The following is a 25,287-nucleotide window of genomic DNA, read 5'->3' as shown; positions in this document are numbered from 1 at the left end:
CCTGAAAAACTACGAGAGATGAAGGATTATTTTCTTGAACGCTTTAGACTCAAACTCAGTAAGGTGGTGGTAGGAAATTATTTTTAGCAAACGTTTGAGTACTTGCCAAGATATTCTTATTTATTTTCTTTGATATTGATTGTGACCAACTCAGCTCTCAGTTCACTTTAAAATTTAAATTCGCAGTTTTCAAATGATTGACTAAAGATCGTATTATTTTCCATTCAAAGTTATCTACCTACTTACTCTAGGAATTATCCACCTAAGTTGACAACCATTTTATGAATCGATACAATCACAACTACCCATATCTACTAGAGTAGGTATCCCATGTAATCTCACTAATAATCCGTAAATACCCATATTAAGCAAGCTATATTCAATGACCATTGTCCAGGCGAGGTCTGAACCGGCTTAACATGGAAAATCGTCTGCGAACAATATAAGCGGCGCTCAACAATCGGATTATAGCCCTCCGAACAAAATGTGAACTAGATGGAGTGTGCATAATGGAACTCTGTGAATCTCTAATCTTAGAGATTCGGTCTTGGAAATAGAAAGAAATATTTTTGGAAGGGTAAGTAGTAGGATTTGAAGACTTCTTCTCACACCGCAGAAAAGTGGTCGTAGCCATGGTGAGGTTTCCGTCTTGGTAGAGACATAGCAGCTCTCCACACGATCAACTCCCACCAACTTTGGCAAACTCTCTGGGGCAATCAGATCAGATACACGGCTCTCTGAGTTCAGCTCACATGTGGCCTGCAACGTGATCTCGACCCTTTTTCTTTTATCTGCACTAGCAATCTATACTGATGATATGTCAGCTACCAAATAAAACCAACAGCAATGGATACTGCCGTAGATAGACTCTGCTTGATGCCTTTAAAGACACTTATTTGGAAGAGATGAGTTAGCTGCCTGTTTTACATCATTAAAAGCATGCTGCAGTCTTTTTAAACCACTTACTAAACCCATAAAAACAGACTGAGATATTACAACTTTTTCGCAAAACAACTTCACAGAAACCAGGATTAATATCGGTAAGTGGAATATAAAATGCATCCTGAACAAGATGAATATAGAAATAGATAAAATATTACCAACTTAAAAGCTGTTCTATAAAAGAGTAGCTTTCAAAATCCAATAAGGTTCCGTACACATAAAACTGAAACTTCCATTTCATAGTGAAAACTTCAATAAGGTAGCTAAATAATAAAAGCTGAAGAAAAATAAAATACAGTGAAAAGTCTACAAGGAAACTCGAGTAATCTTGAACATTATACAGCAATTCCCGGGCGTGTGCAATAATGCAATTATGATAATATAATTCAGTCTGACTTTTATGAATATTCAAGCGGTATGATTTCGCAAAATTGGCACCTACGGGTAAAGCGTGTTTAAACCCGGCTCATTTATATTCTATGCATCGAGTCAATTTGATTGGATCTCTGTGAACACTTCGATGATTGCAAATTTCAAATACAGAGAGGATTTATCTACCTTTACAGTATACAAGAATTAGGGATGTTTTGTAAGTTGACTTTGCTCAATAAAATGCTGAAAATGAGTTTTTATATAATTTTTTTGGTAAAGAATAGCAGCTTGATTAGGTATTTTCTACATTTATAAGCATTTATGTACCTATGTAGTAAGAGGATCATACTATAGTATATCAACTTTAGAGTAGATACTTTCACAGTAGTGTTTATCTAACAGAGGCGATCTGTGAACACCATGGAAAAAAATGACACGTGTGATGTAGCTTCGCGGTATTTCCTCTGCCTTTAATTGAAAGCCCACACTAAGCTTAGGCTAATGTTAACGGGATCTTATCATTAAGTATTTCTAAATACAAAATAATATAAGCTCAAACTTCAGACAGACAGACTTCGAACGTGCGACTCCTTGCTATATGTACCTAACGTACGCTGCAATCGCTTTACCAACTAAGCCACCGCGGACACTGACAAAGAATTTGAATTTGTTTCTAGCATCGTGACAAGTTTTAGGATTTGTTTTATTTAATTACAAATATTATCCAAATTTAAAAAATACGATAGCCAAGTGTAAGCCAGAAGTGCACGTTAATGCCAATCTGCATTTTTTATATTTAAAACATTTGCTACCCAACTAAAATTACATATGCAGCATTATTTAAACAAACCACTAGAATTCTAAGCCTTCTGTAAATGTAAGTACCTAATACGTACCGTTAGATAAGATAAGCCTGAATACTACTTTAAACAGCAAATTCAGTAGAACTGCCACTATGAGACTATGGAGGTTCAGGAGGCCTACTATCACATCTGAAATTCAGGACATTGTAAATGTGGAAGAGAGATGGCGCTCTACACGATGTAGAGCACCGTCTCTTTCACTCAGCCGAGACAGTCTGAGTACAAGAGGTAGTAGGTTCTCTGTTCAGATAGCGATGCGGACACGGCTTTGTTTTATTCATACGTCTCGCACGTAAGGTTAGGCGTTTAGCATACATTTGAATGGAAATGTCTCATCCGAAAAACTGTTTTGTTTAATATGTCCCGAGTGAAAAATATAAGCTGATAGAGGGTTGGAAGGCTAATGTGAAGAGGTAGGTAGTGTGACAATTAACTTATTTATGTTTCGGTAATTTGGGTAGGGAAGTACGCAATTACAAAACAGATGTAGAAAATTTACATGCACTGACGAAATAAGAATGTCTATGTTTTCGTTGCGGGCTACTAAGAGAATAGGAAGAGTTTCAAATTTAATCCAACTGCCATTCATTCATCGGGCATTGTTAATAGAATTGGGACCCAGGAGTTGACTGTTAATCTTTCTCTCTACAATTTGATGTTGTTTATATGTATATCTACTACCGAGTAGGCATGTCACCCTTTTAGGATCCATTCACTCATATCTAGCTACATGATAGTAGACGGAAATTTATATTTGATCCGAGCATTTCCAGTCCCATAGAATATTAGTCACAGCTGGGCTATGAATGCCAGGCACTCGATGTATCTGCGTCGAGTCGTGCCAGTATTAAAATGCCGACTACGCGGCACTGCTATCTATCGCAGTCCGACGAAAAGGAATGTAAATGGACGCCACTATACCAAGATTCCTACATTTCTCTAGTATTTTGTGTCCTGTCGGATTCGTTGTCATGCTTTTGAAATTGTTAGAACTTGGTTATAGAATGTGATTTATTTACGACTGCGATACTGTGGAATTTAATTTCAAACACTTCCATATCACTTTTACAAAGTTGCCTACCTCTATACACTTATCCTATGGAACCGCAACACTGCACTTAATGACCATTGTCGTAAACGTAAACCACTCGGCTTTGTGCAGTGAATTTATAAATTACCTACTTTAGAATTTTAACATTTTTTTTTCTGTCGATCTAGACTTATTTTTTGACGGTCCTCAGTATTTCGCACTTAAAAAACCGTCTTCAGTTGATATTTCGCCCAGCTGAAAAATCATTATGTACCTACCTTTGCAGAAACAGAACTACATACACAATCTGACAAAATGTTACCTACTATGGTTTATGAAATACAGCCTGATAAGTACACCAGGCATCATCTCATAAGCGGGGTATCTGTAACCGTAGAAACGAAAGGAAAGACGGACGCGCAGTTCGCCAGTGAGAGGGTTACGTTCTTACCCTTTTGGTAGGACGATTAAGTAACCAAAATAAAATAAAACAAGTTTACTATTATTACATAAAGCTTTATTCTATTATTCTTACACAATTATTAGGAATAACGAAAGATATACTTAATTTAATATTCGTTCAGAAATTCATAACAGCGTCTATTATTCGCGGCATATTTGGTCGCTGGCAAAAGTTAGTTCAAACTATACGAGTTATAACGATCAACTTTTGTTCCACCATTTTTTGGTATAGGAAAACACACGGCAAACTTTTCTGTGACAAAAACTGTAGTCCTATATGACATATTTTCACGTATTTATTTAGGTCAAAACTGTAGGGGTTTTGGAACTTTAAGTAAATGATAAATAGGTATATACACGGGATCACGGGAAGTTTGTGTTGTTTGTTTGATTTTTACACCCGTAATCTAATAACGTCTCTTACTGAAATGAACATTGTGTTTGTCCACACACAATGTTATTATATTTTATACAATTATTGCTGACAAAATTAAATTATTCGTTTAAACAGCAATAATTTCACTATTATTATTGCACGATATGCAATATCTTAGCTGGAAAAAGCGACATAAATACAACCGAACTATATTAGATAACAATTGAACTTTTAACATCAAACAGAAACTACATCATCATACGGACTTTGTCATCATGCTGATATAATAAAAAAGTTTTACTAACGCGTACTTATCGAGACGCGACTCCGGCGAGTCGAACTTGCTTGCCGCCGCCGCGTCAGCTCATGATTAAGGATTTCGGTTGGGTCCGAAACTAGTCGGGCAATGCTGATAAACACGCGTGAGAAAACCGAGCCATTTAAGTAACTGACATTTATTTTTATTACATTGTTAACTATGACATTCTTTAACCGGGAATCCAATTATATTCTAGTAGGTTTGTTATGACGTCGTCAGCATCCACATTCTATAACCGATTAACATATTATTATACAAATATTGCTTGAATTTAGAACCACAATCCATCTTCCGGTTCTTCCTCACTGTCAGTGACTTGAAGGTCGTCTTGTATCGCTGGGTCCGGCTGCAAGTTTAAAAATATTATATCAACTTTGATTGATAATGACAGTTTGAAGTTTTTTTAATTAAAAAATGTGTGTAATTTAATATTTAAGAGCAACTTTTAATACAAATTTTATATTTATTAGAGCAGCTTTGAGAGCGCAGAGAAGTGCAGCAGTGGACTGTTGTGATTGATGATTGATTACAATCAGTCAAAAATAATTAAATCTTTACTCACAAACGTCCATAGGAAAAAGTCGGGAATAAGTATATGTATAGTATATATGACATACCTGCCAGCTCTCAGGCGGTTCTTCTTTGAACTGTGGCGGCGGCTCCAACCCTGTGCCGTCCAACAGCTGTGAATCCATACCCATATCGGGTTCCATTGGCTCCTCCTACATACAGATGCAAAATATTTTTGTATTAAGAAACAAAAACGGTCGGAATCTTATAAACTTAAGTTATTGTTGTAGACAAAATAGATCTCAAAAAATAAAGTTTTCCTTGACGACATGCGAATCTGAATGTGTCTTTATTGATGATTCTCGAGAGAAGATACAAGATTTAATTAGTAAACATAAATTATTATTTGACAAATACAATCAATTCCATATACAATATCCGTGCACTTTGTCATAATTAAGCTACCAATAGCGCTAGAAAAGTTAAAGACAATAATATTAATTTAAAAAAATCTTGAATAATTAGTTGACCTTGACGACAGGCGGGAAGGAGTAGTCGGTACTGTGCTGGTCGAGGTCCACGAAGTCGTCGGAGGGCTGCGGCGGCTCGTCCGGCGCCTCGCGCTTTATCAGGAACTCCGATGTGTCGAACGGAACCTCGCCCAGCGGCGGTTCGTCTTCTACGATACGATATTCCATGGTTAGATAGAAAATGAGGTATGGAAAAAAAGGAAAATGGAGGTACCTTTTTTACCTAGTAAATAGGTAACAAAAACTGGTTTTTTTTCTTTGTCATTTCCAACATCTGGTTCGCAAAGACAGATTGTAGCTTTAGTAGTATTAAATTCATATCAGTGAATATTCGAAAATGTTTTATTTATTAACGGTTTCCTGTCACGTAGGTATTCAAATACGGGATAGTAAAAACACCGGTGATAAATAGTTGTGAATTCGCTTCACAAATATATTTTAAATATATAAAATTTTCTTTATATTTTGTAACAAAGTTAGTAGGTATTGTATGCAACATAAGAGATAATCATTTTGTGTTTTGAACTTATATTAAATTGGAATATTTTGAGTATAAACGCAACAAAACAATTTATGTCTAAAATTTGAAGGGTCGTGTAAAATCATGTACTATTCCAAAGTAACTCAATTATATCATGTAGATGTAGTGCAGACTTACCTGAGTACGGTGGACGCACAGATAGCTGTACCATGGCCTCAGCGGCAACCTTTTGTTCCACCTCTTCCAATTCTGAACTGCCACTGTCCGAGTACTGGAGATCTAAACAAATAAACAACGATATTAAATATATATATATCTTATAGATAATTAGGTACCCCAGTAGGACCTTGACTGCTTCAACGGATTTTGTAGGTATAGAATTATAGATATATGAGTGAATAAATAAAGTTGGTCACTTACCCTCTTCCAAAGAGTTCTGATCTTTTCTTGGTCTTCCTCGTTTTCTGGGCGTTGCGCCTAAACAGACAAATGGGAAATTTGAAATCTCTCCCTCAAAAAGAACTACTAAGACAAACTTGATGAAATATTATGTGACCAAATTACCTCAATTCTAGTAGAATAAAAAAAGACCTTTACCAGCATTAGTTCATCTAGTCCGAAGTTCTGAGGTAAAAAATATAAAGAAATACAGTCATCCAGAACCTCCTTTTTTAATTTGGACTGGCCGAGGTACTATTCTAACCGTGTTCGATTCCCACCCAGGCCAAATGTTTGTGTGATGAGCTTGATCATTTGTTCTGGATTTGGGTGTAATTTATCTATATGTATGTATTTATTTAGAAATATATAAGTATGTTTATCGGTTGGCTTGACTCAATACAAACTTTGCTTAGTTTGAGACTAGATGGCGTTATGTGAAAGCTGTGGAATGAGTTATTTTTGTAAATGAGTTTTACCATCAGCAGTGGAAATAGACGTCGAAGGTTTGTGTTTCCTCGGGCGTCCTCTCCCGCGTTTCTCGTCGGGCGGCGGCGGCGGTGGGTCCTCAACATCCAAGTCTGAATGTTCCGCCTCTTCCAACATCTTCTGCTGCACGCGGGCGATGTTGGCTTCTAGTTGACTGACGTGCTCACCGAACTGTAGGAAGTAATGTTAACTTTATTACTATGAGTATTAAGGTGGTTTTAAGAATAACATGCTCATGCATAATATTATTTATTAAAATTTTGAGCTTTTGTTTTTTGTTTATTTAAAGACTCTGCGATTCAACCAAGCTTTGCTAAGCTTAGTTAGCGTAGTAACAAATATATCACAAGCGCATATATCAGGCGCATATATCTGGATGCTCACGCGTATATATCTGGATCGCTCGACTAGTTTTGGACCCAAACGGCGGTCAGGCACGCTAAAACCAGTCGGCCTATACCGATAAATAAGCGTGAGTACCATTATTAAATAATTAATAATCACATTACCTGTTCTAGGGATTCCTGTGTGATTTTCAGAATAATCTCCGCTTGCCTAGTGAACTGCGAGTTAGGACCATTGTAGGCGCGACAGTTATCAACCAACAGTTGTATGTCACGAAGGAATTCGTTACGACTGTGATACTTGTGAGCTAAGGACGAAATAATTTATAATTATAAGGAAATTTAGACTGAACTTAATTTAGTTTGGTAATCGTGTGTTCAAAGTGAGTCTGAATAGAGCTATAAGTCTGAATAGTGAGTAAGACATAGATGGCAATATCTTGTACCTAATTAAAAAATCTTATTTTAAAACGATAGAATATCAATATAAGATAATATAGATTTCTAACTATAAGTCTGAATGACTGTTTGAAATGTAAAAAAAAACCTTTGATGCGTGCCAAAATAAAAGAAGAAAAGAAGTATTTTGAGTAAAAGCGTATTTATGTCAAGAAAAACTGTCAAATTATAAACTTATAACATTTCCATTATACATAATATATATTGCAGTAATATGTGTTTAACAGTTAAATATTTAAAGTTCAATATCGTTTGCATGTTATGTTTGTGTTTACCTTGTATCTTCTTGCCCATGGTCTCCATATCAATGGGTTTCTTGATAACATTGTAATAATCCTTCACTTGTTTCTTGTTGACCGGCTTCAAGAATGGCCATGCTTCCGGCATTATCTTCAGTTTTGTAGTCAATAAGTTTTCTAATATAAACGACAGCGCCACCTATAATGCATAGAATAATTTAATACACATACCCTTTATGTACACGACATTTTAATATCAAGGTGTTTTTCAAATTAATTTATGGTACAATAGTGTTTTTCTTTTTTCTTTTTTAATGCAAATTATTGATAGTGGAAAGACATCTGCCGCGTCAGCTCATGATCTATGTATTTTTCATTTTATCACATCATTAAAAAGTCAGGAAGATTTAAAGACACTTAGGGTGATGAAATGTATGGTAGTGGGGGCTAGTAACATCAATTGTTTGTAAGAATCGTACTAGTAACTGACGTCACCTGAGATTTTATTTCACTCCTCACTCCTTCACTTTTTTGGGACGTAAAACAAAAAATACTATACTTCTGTTGATAGTAGACTTAAGTAGTCTTTTGAAATAGTAGTTTACCTGATCATTATCATCTAATAACGGGTTAATTTGTTTTTCTAATTTCATTAGCTGTTCTTCTTTCTCTGCCAGCTTTTCAACGCAACGCTGTAGCATACGCTGAGCGGCGACTGTCAAACTGCTGGTCGGTCCTAAAAGAAGTTCGTATAAGATAGCATTAAGCGAAAATGAACCTTAACTAGACTAGCAATAAAGTCTTAAATAGAATGTACAGCTTTACACGAAAATCAACTTTAACTTTAGGCAATAAGATATTTTGTAGTACACTACGTACCATTGTATAATGTAGAATTCTCTACAATTTGGTTGACATCAGCTAAGAACTCCTCTCGACTTTGATAATGCTTCTGTCTAAGATTATCACGAATTGTTTGCAGGTCCATCGGTCGGGATACTATGCGGTAGTAGTCAGCCACCAACTTTTGGAAAAGATTTCATTAAAATAGCACTTTTTGTACAGGAAACAGTATCATCGTTAACAATAATAAAAATAATTTTATGAATAGATAGCGATAAATTAAACTGTTTATATTCAATAAACGCACCATTTTATTGTGTACACCACCTAAATATAAGTCATATTAAAGCTCGAAAAAACTTCTCATGAATCGCCAACAGACTTATTGACATACATTTGCTAGTAAGTATTGACAACAAAATCGCACAGCAGGTCATCGTTCAAACAGTACAAACAGCTCTTGTCACAAACTAGTACTAATCAAACACAAAAAACAAATACCTTCGGGTTAACAGGGAACAGGAAGGGTTGCACATCGGGCAGATGTCTCATATGGTTCAGTACATCTTCTAGCAGTGATGAGAGTGTGACGAGTGGGTCTGTCCGTCGTCTCTCGGCAGGTCTCCGCACGAGGTAGTCGCAGGCGTCGCCGGCGGTCCCGCGGCGGCCGCGCCGGCCCAGCGCGCGCGCCTCGCTGTTGCCGCTAGAGCTGCCGCCTGAACGACGACCGCTGCCACGGCGTTTTAGTTCTTCGGCTGATTGCTGTATTGTAATATATTTTTTAGGCTTTTTCTCTTAAAGATAAGTTGTAATATTGATTGTGATGAGTTTTTCATATATGTTTTAATGTAATTTAATTATTAAAAAGTAATAATTGATTCTGACACCATCGTAATGGCAAGAATGTCCAACTATGTATCCCTACATTCTTGTGAATAAATGATTGATTGATTCAGAGTCCCATTTATACATATATTACGTATATTTTTAGCACGTGTGAGATTGAGAGAAAAAAATATTTGGATTCTTTAATGGGAAATTATATCAATTGCCCGGATCCAAACACATTTTATGCAGGTATGACCTACGCTTCTTTTTTGGCAGAAAAATCGATGCACCCGTATTTTACGATGCTCCAATACTACAAATAGTATTTTCTTTTGCAAAAACACAAATTCACACAAATTGAAATCCAAAATTCCACAACTTTTTTATATACTAATCCCCATTCATAACCACTTACCTTAATAATCTTGGTGGGCAGTGTCAGCTTGGTACCGTCGACGTAGCCCATATCGTCGTCGTCGGGCTCGAGCGGCGGTGGCTCGGCGTCGGTCTCGACGGGCGAGGCGGGCCCGCCGCCCAGCGCGCCCGTGTACAGCGGACACGCCTTGTTCGTACGCATGTGACCTACTTGGCCGCACGCACCGCACTGAGGAGAGATTACAAATGTTATATATGATATACGATAGTATTCTTTGAGGTTGCTCACGTTAAATAAGGGGTAAAGCGGTTAGCTCGTGATACAGAAAACGGAAAAGAAGTAGCAAAAAGATCCTGGGGGGATCTTTTCAATTCAACTATTTCCACATAAGAAATCATGTCAATTCGTATCTTCTTGAAAAAAGGACAAATAGACACACATATGCTATCAATACAATGACAACATTACTTTGGGATGCAGCAACATATTATAACTATTATTTTATGTCAATACATAAGTCGCGTAGATACTACTATAGAATAAGTCACTGAAAGCTTATTTAAGGCATTTGAAATTAAATTATCTCATTAATTTAACCAAGCTTTGTTTCTTGACTCTTCGGATGCTGGAAATATGCTGAATTAGATGAGACGATATTAATTATTTTAAAACGTTGTACCAAATACATTATAAAAACAGTAAAATCAACCTTAACACGAGATTCATAAGGTGATTCATTTCAACTCAGAAAAACCAAACGTATCTTACCTTAAGTTTCAAGTCCGGTTTCAACTTAGCTCGTCGCCTTGAAGACGATGAGGACGGGGTGTGTATGTCTGGCTCCTGTTTGATCTGACCGAGAGGGATCAAGCCTTGTGACGGTGAACTCATGTCGATGGAGGTCGATTGGTTCAGACCTATTGAATAATATTGTTTTGATGTCATGTCAGTAAACTTTAAGAGCTTTTCTCTATAGTGAGTACACGTTATGAAGATAATGGTCGATTTATTCATCATCAACCTAGCCTTCTCTCAACTATATTGGGGTCGGCTTTCAGTTTAACCAAATGCAGCATAGTGCCAGTGTTTTACAAAGCTCCTTTGACCCAGTTACCTGGACAACACGATACCTCTTACGTTACGTAAACTCGAGTTGACACCCGAAACGGCTGTCGAAGATGTTTAAATAACACTTGGGACCCAATTTAATGACCCTTCCAAAATACGGAGGAACTCGTTATTACATAGATGGTCACACATCCACGGACTAAGCGTAGCTTAACTTGTAATTGAGCGCCTTGCGCTGTTTAATTTTAGTCACGAGCTCGATTCGTTTCACTCTAGTAAGACATTTCATGAAAGAACTTACTTTCAGGGAACATCCCAGGTACGGTAACATTGCCAGCAAGTCTCTCCCTTTCTTGATTTCGTTTGATACGCCGCAATTGTTCCTGTTAAGATACACATTATTAATGACATAAAGTCCTGAATAAAGCTGAAGAATGGGCGGAGTGTAGTGCCTATTAGAAATGATCATTATTCATCTTTTCAAAAATATGATTATATACATGTAAGTGCACTATGCGTTGTGTAATAAGATATTCTGTCTTACATGTTGTGAATGCACAGTTTCATCTCATTTCAACAATCTTTTGTCTCTTTTCCTAAGGGGCAAGTTACGTTGGTTTTCGTCGAGATATAATTTACGAATATATATTATGTTTACATACTTGAATCCTACGTTTCTCTCTCTTCATTTCTTCTTTCTGTGACTCATCCATCGTCGCAAACTGTCTTATGAAGGCTTCGTCTTTGGTGGAACGTATCTTCATATAGGCCTCTATTACAGCCGCCTTTCGCACTAACTCAACGCGAGTGTAGCGTTGACCTGACGCGTTGCGGAACGTACGGACTATTCGGAGTACGCGACCGGCTGAGGAAAATAAGAAAATAATAGTCCAGTTAATAAGCTAATATGTAAAGATTTTTTTAATTATAATTCCTGCATATCTTAGATATTCGATCCTTGTCGGCTAAAATATATCTGGCTATACTATATAATAAGCTTGTTTTTTTATAGCCACTGAGTATTGTCCTTTACAAGAGCAAAATAAAAACACGAGACGCTCAACAAAGCTCTTTCAATACAACTTTCATACAACAAAGGATAGAAAGAGTTTTACCTTGACTGGATGATTGCTGCTGGTCCGATTGATTAATTTGAGGTTTCTTCTCGGACTGGCCCAAGATCATCTTCCTTAGTTCCGCCCTTTCAGCCTCTTCTCTTTCCATGGATAGCTAAAGAAAATATAGGAACAGAAATATAATTAATACACGTTTAAATATAGAAGGTTGTAACCACAATACATAATCACGAGAGAGTCATGCACAAGTGATCTGGGAGTTTAGGGTAAAGATACATTTTTCAGAACGATATCGCTAAGCGAATGGTTTTAATGTATGGAACGATCAAAGTTACGGCTATTGGTAAAAAGGTTTTCTTTCCTTCACTAAGAGGCGATGAAACATTGTCCTTAAAGTTTTTAGTCGGTACTTACTCTAATATTTCCCACACATTTTCCTCTATGAGAGTTCATATCACAAGCTTTTGTACTTCCGAAATAGAATTTTCTACAAAAGTTAACAATACAATTAAAACACATACTTGTTCAGTCGTCTTCTTATTAGCCAGCATATTCTCAAGATTCTTTCCCATTTCTTCCAAATCAGATTCTTCACTGACGGAGCTTTCGGCCTCGTCTGTACTCAGCACTTCTGTACTTGTCAGTACACGGTTCTGTAGCTCGAATATGCGTTGACACTCTTCTTTATATCTATGCAAAATAAGAACGTTTATTTTTTATCTCAATTAATGAAGTTAGGTCGACTATGTAAAATAATTGGTCTACTGACATTCATATTAATAAAGCGCTTTCTGTTATTTCCACTAAAAATGAGTCTTGACGACCAGCAATAAGGTTTATTTTCGACAAAACTAGGCAGGTTTAATTACAAAACAAAGTAGCCAAATATACCTGCCTCGATCAATATGAAAATTGCATTGTAAAATGAGCCTTAACCAACATAAACAAGGTTTACTTTTCGACAATCAGAAAACAAAATACAGTTACTAAACATAACATGAATACATATACCTTTCTTGATGTTCCGCAATTGAGAATCTGTTTCCTCTAGAGAACTTCGTCATGCCTTCCTCACCGGCCTTTGCTTTCTCCGTCGACAATGTTCGGACTACATCGATAACTTCCCATCGAGATAGTTTTTTAATCTGCAAAATTGATTGCAAAATTCAGTAAATATTTAAAATTTGTTCATTTTATTATGAATACTTTCCGAAATGACCACCATAGCATTTCGATTTGTAGTGCTTTTTTAGTGTACGGTGAGATAAATCAATGAGACATATAAGAATCCTACGAGCAATCTCCAACAAACTGTCATACCGTTTGGCGATTTTTTGAGTAGTACAAAAATTGTATGCCGCTAATTTGAATAAATAAAAGTAAAATAAATTCAGCGTGATCGAAATTTTACTTTTTAATACCAGTGTTGTAACATGTGTCTTTTTTGCATTTGTCACCCACTTTACAACAAATTCACACGTAAAAATACAAAAAGATCATACCTCTTCTTCAGGCACTCCAAACTTCCTCAACAGAGCTTTCGCATTATTCAAGCTCAGCCTTCTCAAATCGGCATCAGTTCCAGTCACAGTCCTCTTCGGCTGTTGTTCCTCATTGGGCTGCTGTGTCGGCTTGTTGGGTACGCGTAAATACGAGAAGCCTTCACCACAGCCAGTGGGGTCCGCTGGCCCAGTCAGTTGGAGCAAACATTTGCCGCGCATCGCTTGGATGTAAGCGCGTGTTGTGTTCCATGGTGCTACTTTTACCTAGAACGAAAACACGTACAGATAAGTATTATATACCTTTTCTTGTCCAAAACATTTGTGTCCGTTTAAAAGAATATCGAAAGAATTAAAACAAAAATTCACGATTCATATAACCGAAAACAGTTAAATACTACGGCACGTTTGCCAAAATATATACAGAGTGCTAGGGTTGAGAAAAGAAATTGAACAATACATAGGATTAGACAATTTTAGTCGAATGAAAAATATGTATTAAACATTCCAGTAGGCCTTAACTATTAAAATATACCTCATCGTCCATTTTCAACTGTAACTCTTCGTCGTCATCTTCCTGTGGCGTGAATATGAACTTTTCACCGTAACCTGCGTCTTTCAGCCTTTGTTCAGCTGCCGCCATACTGAAGTAAGCACAACACTGCTCTGGGGATACCATCGCTCGAATTTCTTCTTCAGAGGGTAGTCGGAAATCGGGTTTTATTACCCACCTTTAAACAAAATCATAAAATCACAAAATCATCATTGAAAATAAGTACTCAGATAAAGTCTGTATGACTTCGGACTTAAACTAAATATACTAACTATATCCAAATGCGCATCTAAAATCAAACGCGATAAGCAAATCAAACATTTTATAGCCCATTTTTGCTTATTTCAAACGACACGCCAAGAAATACAATTTTTTGAGGAATAATATTTTATTCTTCCTATATTGCACATAATTTGTTTACCCAAATAAAAATATTATTTTTATGAAAACCTTTGGAAAATAGAGACGGTCAAATTATCTTACCAGTTAGAATCCAAGCCAGTACGTTTGAAGTCAGCGCATAGCTTCAGTCGCTTACGTATAGAGCTCTCCGAGTGTGAAGGAAAAGCTCGCTTGATATCATCCATTTTAATACGTCTTGGTTTGTCTCGAGATTTCCAGAACAATCTGTATATAAATACCTGTAAACATATACATGTATTAAAATCACGAGGCATTAGGTCGGTCACACAGAAGAACAAAAGTTTCAGTTATAGCTTTGTACTTTCAGTTCTTTACTCGTTAAAAACGGTAACAGAAAAATTAAATATCGTGTGAAAAGCCAGTTTTCCAGGTATTTTCCAATTTTGAAACCAGTTTGTTCATACCTTTTATCTTTTTGTTTGTACCATACTAGATAACCACCTTATTTGCCTAGGTAAAAACCTTATTATTTGTACAGTAACCGGTTGCACATTCAAATCTTCGAAACTTGCCCTGCCCAGTGTGTATTAGACCTCAGATATAGCTTCAATTAAATGTTTGAACTTAAAGAGATATAACATAGAAACATAACTAACCTGCAAAAAGTCTCGTACAAAGTTGTTAGCCCTCTTTGAGTTCGGTCCAGGGACTTCATAAAGAGGGCATTCCTGACCAGCCACGAATAGAGCGTCAACCTCGCGAATATAGTAAGATTGGCTAAAAATAAGATGAAAATGAGAAATTGATGGAACAAATTGAAATACCATGTTTTCGTTTAATATTTTGTGTTAAGAAATATCCCATGTCCTATGTGTGGTGTTCAACTATTTTTAGAATATAAGTAAAACAATAAAGCCCTTTTTGCCAGCGTAAGACCAGGCTAAAAAACGCAAAAAGTAAAAACATTTTTGGAAACTGCAGTAAATTTCCATCTATTTTTACATTTATACACTTAGTAAAAATACAGTACACTGAGAGAGATGTTAGAAATCGACGAGGCTAACCTTCACCTAGCATGGAGACGGTATAGATTCAAAAAACTCACCGAGTACGTATAATCAAAAAGTCTGTGGATTGCAGAGTGTGTTCGTAGATCGGTGCTCTGTACATGTTGTTTTCTATAACGGGCTGCGTAGCTCCCGGCGGTAATATGCCGAGGAAAGGCGATGTATGAGCGTAGGCTACCTCGCCATACTTCAACGGTTTTGGACCCTCGTCCTGTAGCAACAAATTGATGATTGATGTTAAAATTTAGTTATTTCTTGTCGCAACTATATGTTGGTCAGATTTGAAGGTTTTATGTGATTACTCATAGGCATATAAGGGCTTGAACCCTGCTTATCGGAGTATATATAAGGATAATTTGACAATTTGTCTTGAGGGGCAAAAAATTCGATACTTCATAAGAGCAATTCTATTCAAGCAATATGTAACTACTGAAGCGATACAAAAAAGACACGTTATTTTATAGGATTAATATTTTTAAATCCCCACTAATCTTTGCTGTGTTCCTGTCCCAAAAATTGATTATTAATCATATTAAACACCCATTTTTCAGCATTCAACAGGGCAAAAAAATATTGCGCAAAATTCATGGTCTGAAATAATATTTTTACACATATTTTGAATTTTCATTAACTTTAAAAGCTAATTCTATTTTTTGTAATAAACAAGTAAATACCAATGAAACATGAAAATGGTTAATGAACATTCCATAGAGCTTAAAGAAAATACAAGCACCAAATAAGAAAATACAATAGTTAGTCTTATAAATGTATGTGTAACTTACGCCTACCTTTGAATTTCCAGTGCCCCTTTTGGACCCCTTTTGGCAATGAAAATAAAAACAATTTTTAATTATATCATAAATGCAGACCAACACTTGGAGTGTTAAACAAGGTCAAATAACGAAATTTATTATGCAATTATTACAAATTAGCATCATCATTTTCGAATCATTGATGATCTTATCCTGGTAGCTAGACCATTGCTACGTCAAACTCAGGATTTACTATGGCCTTTATAGTCTGTCTTTTCATTACCATAACATTATGTAAATATGCAATGGTAATTAATGACTTCACTATACTTTTATTCTCAAGAAATATCGAGAAAACGGGGAACCATTGAGTAACAATCATATTTAGTAATGATTTTACCATACATTTTAAACTTTAAACTTTTGGTTCATCAAAATCACGTTAGAAGAGCGACAACAATAACTTTTTTTTGTAGTCGCTTTCTGTGTTGGGGTCAAAAGGTGGACGATCCTATTGACTACATTTACCTTAGTAACCATCAATGCACATGCCAAAATGCATATAAAATATAGAAGAGTGTTGGCTTGTTACCTTAGCCGCAGTTCGTTTGTAGTAGTTCTTGATCTTGGAGCACATGCCGACTTGGCTGATGAGCGGAGGATGTTCCTCGCAGAACTCCACTAGGACAAGTTCGCCGTCTCTACCGCTGAGGTCTTCTGGTGTTCGCATGAAGAATACATCGCCACCACCTGAGGCTAAACGTTCTGCCTCGCGTTGCTATCAAGTAAAAATAAAAAATGTTTATTAATGTTATTTGATCTTCTTAAAGGTTTAATCAGCCAGCCATGGTCAAACTATACGACAGTATTTGTGGTGTAGTGGGACACTTTACAAGTAACGGGCCGAAGGTGGTGTAATAGGTTAACAACTACATATATTTGAAAGGGAAATTACCTACCAGATTTCAAGATTAGGGAAAACTACAGTGGTCTTGGCAATGATATTTTAGGTTGACAATAACGTAACTCAAAATGTCGAATTAAATTTCACTATAACTAAATGAAAGTATACTACTCAAACACATTACTTACAAGAACAATAAATAAACAATTTGGGGCATAGCTAACTTACAGTCGTCTTTAAAAAACCCAAAACAGTGGGGTTTGACCTTAGTGCAGTCTTTCTAAAATGATAGTTAGGAAGCTATAGTGGTGGTACCTTGGCCTTCTTCTTGATGTGCTTGAGCAGCGGCTGCACGGGGTGCGGGCCGGGCGCGGCCAGCGGCCCGTAGGACAGCTTGCGCATGGCGGGGCGGTGGAAGGCGCGCAGCCGCGCCGGCCCCATGTGCGTCTGGATGAAGGGCGCGCGCAGCTCCACCACCGGCGTGCTGTGCTGGATCAGCTGCCCGCCGCCCACCTTCAGCCGCGGGTTCTGCGACTTCGCCATGTAGAAGCTACGGGTCAAACAACACATTATTCCTAAAAGGTAGGTAAGGTTTTAAAACAAGTTTTTCTGTAGTCTATAGTCTGGGCTGTAATAAATTGATTGAATGTATTTCTGTACAAAAATTCAAGTTACATGATAAAGAGGAATATATACCATTCTTTAACTAAGTAAATCAGTTTCATTTTACTATTTTACTTTTGTAAACAACACTTAATAAAGAATGCTTAAGACTGTTATTAAACCTATTTAGTCCATGGAACATCAACACTTCGTGTTCTAACTTTCTAACTTATTTCATTTTCATATTTTTTATCATAAAATCAATTAATAATTATACCATGACTTTATTGCCAGTTTACTTTCACTTTCATAAGTTACACTAGAATCAATGAAGGTTTCGTACCTGCTATTTGAATGAAAAGTTTCTAAGGATGTGTACTTACACGTCATTAGATATATTAAATGGATCCCTATCGGGTGATTTAGGCGGCGGTGGCGGCGCGTCCTCTTGTAGCACATTGATCACTCCAGCTTTGCCTAGCAGAATCTTGGATTTCTTTACGTGCGGGTGTGGGATCTTTACTTTTGGTGCTGGACCTCTCTCTGTAACATAATCAATTAACATTGAAGAAGGAAATATATAAATTTCTCGTGTATTTAGGAGAATAAGAGTCCCGAGAGGCTGTCCTCACATCACTTTAATAATGAATTTTAAAACTAAGAAGAAAAACATTATCAAATGATGAATAATTGTAATGCAAAGAAATCTATTTGAACAGATTTAAGATCATTCACGGCAACCAGTCTTAATAAGAGGTAGCGTATTGCTGGGGTAACTAGTTCGAGATCAATAGATAGTCGCTCGTTGTACAACACTGGTACTTAGCTGCATCCAGCATCCCAATACGAGCCCAACATATTTGTGAAATGTGTGCTAGGATGGTGATGAATAGTTGCCAGTCAACAACAATTTTTAACAAACATTGAGACTTGGACATATATTAACAGTAATAGCAATAATTACCTCTAGTGATCTTCGAAGGATCAACATCATCGGGTATACCAAGTATAATATTCTCATCATTAGGATCTAAAGTCAATATCTTGGGTTTAGGCACGGTGCACATATTCTCAGCGTCCCATATAACTTCGTCTTCCCATGTACCGTACACCAACTCTTCGTTTTCCACGGGGAAAATACTGTACCAAGTATTGTCTTCGCCGTCGGCGGAATTGCCACCGATGTCTTTATTTGCCGATGTTGCTGTTGCCCTGAAAATGATTTATTAATGTAAGGTGAAATAGTAACATATCTGTACCAGGAATTATTAATAATAAGTGTTTTTTTTGCTTTACAGATGGATTGGGCAATATTAGAAAATATTTTTCTATAATTATCCTATTCAATCTGTAACCGATGGTTGATAAAAAGCGTAACAATTAATTAAGTCTTAGAATACAGACGATTAATTAACAATAGAGATCAGTGTAATTTGATTTAAGACCCTTTTACTAATAGTAATAAAGTTCATTTTTGTTTGAAAGGACAAAGGTGTTAAAAAATACTTACGTAGGCGGTTTAGGCTGTAGTGGGGCGGGTGGTTGGGGTCGTGGGTGTGAGAATTGCTGAGCAGTACGACTGACAGAAGTCGGCACCCAGCCCGCTGCATTGCTCTTACTGTTCAGTCGAGCTAGCACCTATGTTAACAAAATATCATTAGAATGTTGACGAAGATGGCTTCGCAACATATATACGCAGAAGTGATTTCACACGTTGTAGTTAAATATGATAAATGTATGTTTGCAAAATGTTTATGAGAAAATCGGAATTCATTATTATTAATTAAACTACGAGATAGGCGTTGAAAAAAGAATTACCTTCACTCCTTTTTCAACATTTAATTTTGCTATTCCTGGCTTGGCAATTTCCAATTATCTATCCATGCAGTTTAAATGTAGGCTAACAATATTTCAGAAGCCCCTACCTTATGTTTGATTTCACTGCCGTCCCATATCACGTCATCCTCCCACTGCAGCTGCGACACCATGAGGAAGGCGTCGTCAGGGAACCCGCTGTCGGGACTGTCCTCGCTTTCTGGTTCCTCCGGCTTTTCTTCTTCAACCTCCTTTGGTTTATCTTCACGCTCGGGTGATGGTGCCTAGAACAATTGGAAGTACCTATTTCACTCTGACACACGATAAAATAGGAATGTTGTGAATTAAGACATGTTTTTAAATTATTATTAGTCAATTCAACATTGGAAATCGAATACCTGCGGGTATTAGATTGTAGAGCTTGTATTATGAGTATAAGTATAATAGACAAATGCTAAAGTAACTTATAAATTACACTACACAGAAAAAATGATCGTGCTCATCACAGAAACTAATGTCCTGGGTGTGAATCAAACCCCTAATCTCCATATAGCAGCCACTAACTACTAGACCAACAGGCCAGTCTTTGAGTAACAAGAGTGTTTTACTTTCTGCCTATATTCTTTTCTTAACTTTAATTAGTCTTACCTTCACTTTGAATCCATAGTCAAATCCATCTCCTGTCTCAGGTACATTCAGCATGTCATACCACATCTGAGCGGGCCCGAACCGCCAGTGCGCAGGCGTCGGCCGTTGAGACTTGTCGCCAGAATTCGAAGAATTGTTTTCATTGTTCGTTTGTTGATTCTCTTCCATAGGTCTAAAATAAAAAGTAATTCAAATGTTTTGACTCTATTTTCTATTTGTTATTACGCAATAAGATAATATGGCAAAACGTATGCTCGACTTACTATAGCAATTATTTTGTTTAATTGATATACAGAGATCTTTTAAAGGGTTTTGTTAGTTACTTTTAAAGATTAGTTGCATTCAAGATAATCCACAATGCCTAGGTACTACAATGGTTGTAGAAAGAAGACAACCATCGTACCAACCAGCGTTGGCCGCCAATCCTACTTCTAGCTCCACAGGTTTGACCAACGATTGGGTGCAAAATATTCAGATCAGTGACATATTTCTCTAAACGGTACTTACTTCAACAATTTCTCTTCATCGTCGCTAGCGTACTGTGCTTCCTGGTTTTCTGCAGCAGTGGGGGGCGTGTCACTGCTAGTACTACCGCTACGCTTGCGCCGCCTTCGTTTCTTAACACCGCGCCATATTTGAGGAAGACTTGACAACTTGCCTGGTCCAAACAAACGCGAGAACAAAAGAACCTGTAATGTGAAAATTGATTGCAGTTTGAACAAAAAAACGACGATATAATTTTGCTAATTGAATTTTGAGTCTTATATGTACAGTAATCAGAAGCATTTTTAAATATTCTGAGTTGTAAACTATTGATATAATGGTTACCTTATCAGGTCTAAAGTCAGGAAAGAGTTCTCGAACATCTATGTTAACATATTTCGACGGTAGCATCGCTGCCAGTGGAGTTTCCAACCTCCTTGGTTTATCTGAAGATTTGTGTGACCTAGAAAATATTTGGTAATGTTTTAATATGAATTAAAATATCATAGTTAAATTAATAAAGTGCAGCTTACAAGAAGCATGAATGAATACTTAGTGGAATTGAAAGCCATATGTGTTCGGTAACAGCGCTATATTAACAGGTAATAACGAATTTCAAAAATGAATCATAATCGTTTGTAATAAAGTATCGATTTGTGGACAAGCATACAATCCGCTAGCAACTATTATGTTGTAACTTATTATATAAGGAATATAATTCGAGCCTACTAGATAAGCCGATTACCTATTAATACTAAACAGCCATAAAGAATTTGTAGAAAAAGCTTCTGTGTTCTATTATTATACTAACATTCATTACAAACTTTAGCGAATGTTACCTTTTCGCTTGTCGGTTTCGGTTCCCATCAGAGTTGCTTTTTCTTTGGAATCACAAATGAAATAAACTGTCATTCATCATCAAAGTTGCTATTAGTAATACTATAGTATGTTGTGTTATTGAACTTACACTTATTTTTATAAAAAACATAATTGCTTACTATGTTGCAGCATATTTTTAAATACACAGTACACTTTCAAAATTAGGCCTCTATGTTGTTGCTTCACCTTAATTCCTCAATACAAAGTAACTTTCAAAAGAAGGCTTTTACACTTTGTTAAAATGTGTCATAAAACATACTTCGGCAGTTAAAATTAGTTTGACTGCTTCCCCTGATAAAAGATATATACTGTCTTTATCTATATAATGTATATCCCTCTTTCCATGCCACTATATTCAATAAAACAACATACCATACTCAAAATACCAATAACAACACACCACAACAAATTAGGAAACTCTTTTACAGCTCAAATATAGTATAAAGATCATTCAACTTACGGTATAGTGGCAGGAGGTGGCATGAGCTCACCGTCTCCCTCCATATCACCTTCATAGCCTTCATCATTTGTGCCCTGACGATAAGAACCCTCTTCCTTCCAAGGCTTCCCATCCTTCTCTTCGCTCTGTGGACAATCGGTATCATCGACCACGGTAACTTCGCTCTGTGCAACCTGTGCCTCTGAGGTTTTCTGTGCAGCCTGGTTAGTTTCTACCTCTATATCCTATTGGTTAACACAAACATATCAGTGTAATGTATTATTTGTACTGAGTCAAGAATAAACTCACAAACACTGCATTTGTAATCATACAATCTCATTATTATACAGTTAATTTATGTTCGTCTCATAAATAATCAAGTGTTTTTGTGATTCATTCTTGGAGGCTACAAAACTAGTATTATTTTACAGTGTAAAACGATAAAAACACTTAGAACCATATTCACAAGTGTCACTTTTTTAAGTCTCTCTTAAGAACTATGCTGTCTCTGTCACTTTAAAGTGGAATGTAAGGAGGAATATTAATTAATGTCAATATGTAATGACTTGTGAATATGGCTGACAGACTGAGATAAAGAAACATCCCACATACTTCCTTTAGTTTATATTGATTGCACAACCCTTTAGGTAGAACGCAAATTTCTACTTTATCGAAACACGGTGCTGTGCTTATTTATCTCAGCATTACACATCCAATATACAGAAAGCCCACATCATACTATGGCAAGTTAAGGATCTCAAAGATGACAAAATTTATTAAAAAAAGTTTTTACTATCAATATCAATTTAATTAGGGGTAATGGTCATAATCACAAATTTGTTTGTTGATCAGCCTATTTGAAGAGCTTCATAAAATCATTAAAACAACAACTTGATTTCTTAATTTGCCAATGGTAATTTTGATTTATTTGACACACACAACATACATTTAACCACATTTTTTATAAGGATAGGTGCTTTATTAACAAAAATCAAATTGTGGAACAGAGTTCTCCTGCATTAAATAGATAAGTAAATAAAAACAACATACAATCAAGAAATCACATTTAATTTAATACCAAAAAGCAGATTTTTTTTTAATAACATTTTTTTTTCAAAGTTTTAAATTTGAATATTATGTTGATACCTTTATATCTTCAGCGGCATCATCAATATCAAAGAAATCTATGGCTGATGGACTTTTCTGAGTGTAATCTGGAACAGTAGAAAATTTATTTATCGAAATACAATACTTTAATTAGCCTTACTTACTTAGACTTACTAATAAGAAATTAAAAACTTTAACATTGATTCGCATTTTATCATAGACATAATTCTATTTCATGTTCCATTTATGGAAAATAAAAGTACCTAATACTCCACTTTTGTGATATGGTGAATAGAATTCCTCTCAAAGTAGTATAAACATATTCAACAGTGTAATAGTAAATCACTTCACTAACAAGCTTATTACACTAATCACAAAGTCAGTTACCTTTTTCTTGATCCTCCTTACTAACTTCTTCTTCATCCAATACTTCTGATAGCATCGAGCCCAGTCCCAATCGGTTGAGCGATGACAACATACGCTTGGACTCTCCATCAAGGAGGCCATCGTCTTCTAGTTGACCGCTTTCGTCAATATTACCAAATAGAAACCCAGTCAAATCCATGCCCGAGCGACCATTGTCGCCGGGATCATCGCTGTCACACATTTTGAAACTAAAACCTATTTACTGTTATATTAATTATATTACATAGACATAAACAATGTTTTCTAGTAATTTCTTGATTTAAATGCAATCACAAACAAATTACAATGAGTTACACCAAACAAGAAGCAATAGTTTATATTTTGACAAGAATGACAAGAAAGGCAGACAGGTGCCGCGGCATTTATTTAATGGCGCGTTCCAGTTGCGGAGAATACGGTGTACCTAGCATAGGACTCTGTTTACAGAATAAACAAATATCGACTTCTTGTCATCTCTGTTCTTGTTCTTGTATGTTCCTTGAAACCTTGCTAAGTTTTTTGCTAGTATAAAACACTTTTTTATGCTGCACTTTATGCTTTTTTATTAATATCGTGCTTTGTTACTGCAATGTATAAAATTGAAAACTCTCGTGTTCATTTTGTAATGCTCCAAATATTAAACATTTTTAACGAAACGCTGTTGACGTCTGACGGGTCTTGGACGTAACGCAATGAGTCACGTTGACGTTATCGCAACAGATTATATTTTTAGTGTGGCCAGGTAATCATGACAGTTTTGTGAACAACAAAAAATCATATTTTATTTTCATTTTATTTCGCTTTAAATATAGTTACAGACAGATGTTAGTATTTACGTCAAATTTAGTTCCACACATTATGCCTTATGCAGCATGCGAAAGAATGAACACAAGACACGGTGTTATTTAAATATAGATAAAATTAGTAACAAAAAATAGCTTTATAAAATAAAGTAGTGCCTCACACACATGACATAATTTTATAAAATTTATTATATTTATTGCTGTTATTTCTAGTAACGAATGCACTTTCATTGTTTTTGACAAAATGTTTTATTTTTCTGCTGCCTTCTTCTTTATTAGGAGTAATTAGATTTAATCTCTAGAAAAGGTCGAATAACACCGGTTGGGTCTAAGTATTTCGCTGCCCATATTAAATATTTCTATGCCCGATGCACAGTAACAATGTGCTTAAATGATATGACAATGGCGTGTGTAACCTACTTAGTCAAACAGAGTAAACAGATGCTGATTTGTTGTGATAATAGTTTCTTTACACCATGTATCAGAATCTCAGATACTTGTAAAGCTTACCCGTTTAACGAATTCTTGGAATGCGACCGACACGAAAGCCTGAAAGTAGCTGCGACACAAGAAACCGTTACCATAGTTATTATAGATCTCAGTAATGTAGATATAATTATTGGGAGCATACCAAGATTGACAAAAAATCTTTATTGTTCTTAGCTTATTTTTAGAATTCCATAGAAAGGGAAATACCTACTCATGGCTTAAAATAGATACATAAATAAATTTATTTTTGTAACTGACTGTTAAGTATACAGTAAAATCAGAATAATTACAATAATTACATGACCATGACATGTGTAGAAAGGCAGGTATCATAGTTTTCCGAATAATCTAAGGAACTGGTCCACATAACGTCTCACTAATGCTCTAATAGCCTGTTTTTACATACATACCTACTTGCTTAAATAGTTTTGCA

General features: G+C 36.1%; 1 protein-coding gene across 4 annotated transcripts; it reads right to left on the bottom strand.

Moving 5' to 3' along the window:
• Window positions 1-3,706: 3,706 nt before the first annotated feature.
• LOC113491941 (transcription initiation factor TFIID subunit 1) lies at window positions 3,707-24,073 on the bottom strand. Of its 4 annotated transcripts, none has more exons than XM_026869155.1 (36): window positions 23,545-24,073; window positions 23,197-23,264; window positions 22,072-22,295; window positions 21,078-21,195; window positions 20,757-20,938; window positions 20,250-20,421; window positions 19,712-19,885; window positions 19,297-19,424; window positions 18,751-18,998; window positions 18,170-18,329; window positions 17,499-17,733; window positions 16,872-17,057; window positions 16,316-16,345; window positions 15,566-15,738; window positions 15,117-15,237; window positions 14,581-14,738; window positions 14,080-14,275; window positions 13,548-13,811; window positions 13,057-13,190; window positions 12,567-12,735; window positions 12,085-12,199; window positions 11,632-11,834; window positions 11,271-11,352; window positions 10,670-10,818; window positions 9,941-10,129; window positions 9,199-9,459; window positions 8,734-8,878; window positions 8,460-8,590; window positions 7,891-8,053; window positions 7,322-7,464; window positions 6,803-6,983; window positions 6,306-6,362; window positions 6,063-6,164; window positions 5,405-5,553; window positions 4,982-5,086; window positions 3,707-4,710 (listed from the first exon to the last, which is right to left on the bottom strand). In XM_026869155.1, the coding sequence occupies exons 1-36, from the start codon at window positions 23,762-23,764 to the stop codon at window positions 4,636-4,638; spliced, it is 5,610 nt and encodes a 1,869-aa protein (XP_026724956.1). In that variant the 5' UTR covers window positions 23,765-24,073; the 3' UTR covers window positions 3,707-4,635. The 4 variants fall into 4 exon arrangements, with proteins under 4 accessions (XP_026724956.1, XP_026724957.1, XP_026724959.1 ...); XM_026869156.1 differs by having other exon boundaries at window positions 8,734-8,875; XM_026869158.1 differs by having other exon boundaries at window positions 22,072-22,196.
• Between the last annotated feature and the right edge of the window lie 1,214 nt (window positions 24,074-25,287).

Source organism: Trichoplusia ni, chromosome 3 (assembly GCF_003590095.1).
Source record: "Trichoplusia ni isolate ovarian cell line Hi5 chromosome 3, tn1, whole genome shotgun sequence".
NCBI lineage: Eukaryota > Metazoa > Arthropoda > Insecta > Lepidoptera > Noctuidae > Trichoplusia > Trichoplusia ni.
The sequence above is the reverse complement of the archived record's forward strand: the minus strand, read 5'-3'. Positions and strand labels throughout refer to the sequence as shown.

Coding starts and splice junctions, on each gene's coding strand:
- LOC113491941 (XM_026869155.1), bottom strand. CDS start 23,764: ATGTGTGACAGCGATGATCCCGGCGACAATGGTCGCTCGGGCATGGAT. Junction 12,736..13,056: donor ATTGCGGAACATCAAGAAAG/GTATATGTATTC, acceptor TATTTTGCATAG/ATATAAAGAAGAGTGTCAAC. Junction 5,087..5,404: donor CCTTCCCGCCTGTCGTCAAG/GTCAACTAATTA, acceptor ATCTGTATGTAG/GAGGAGCCAATGGAACCCGA.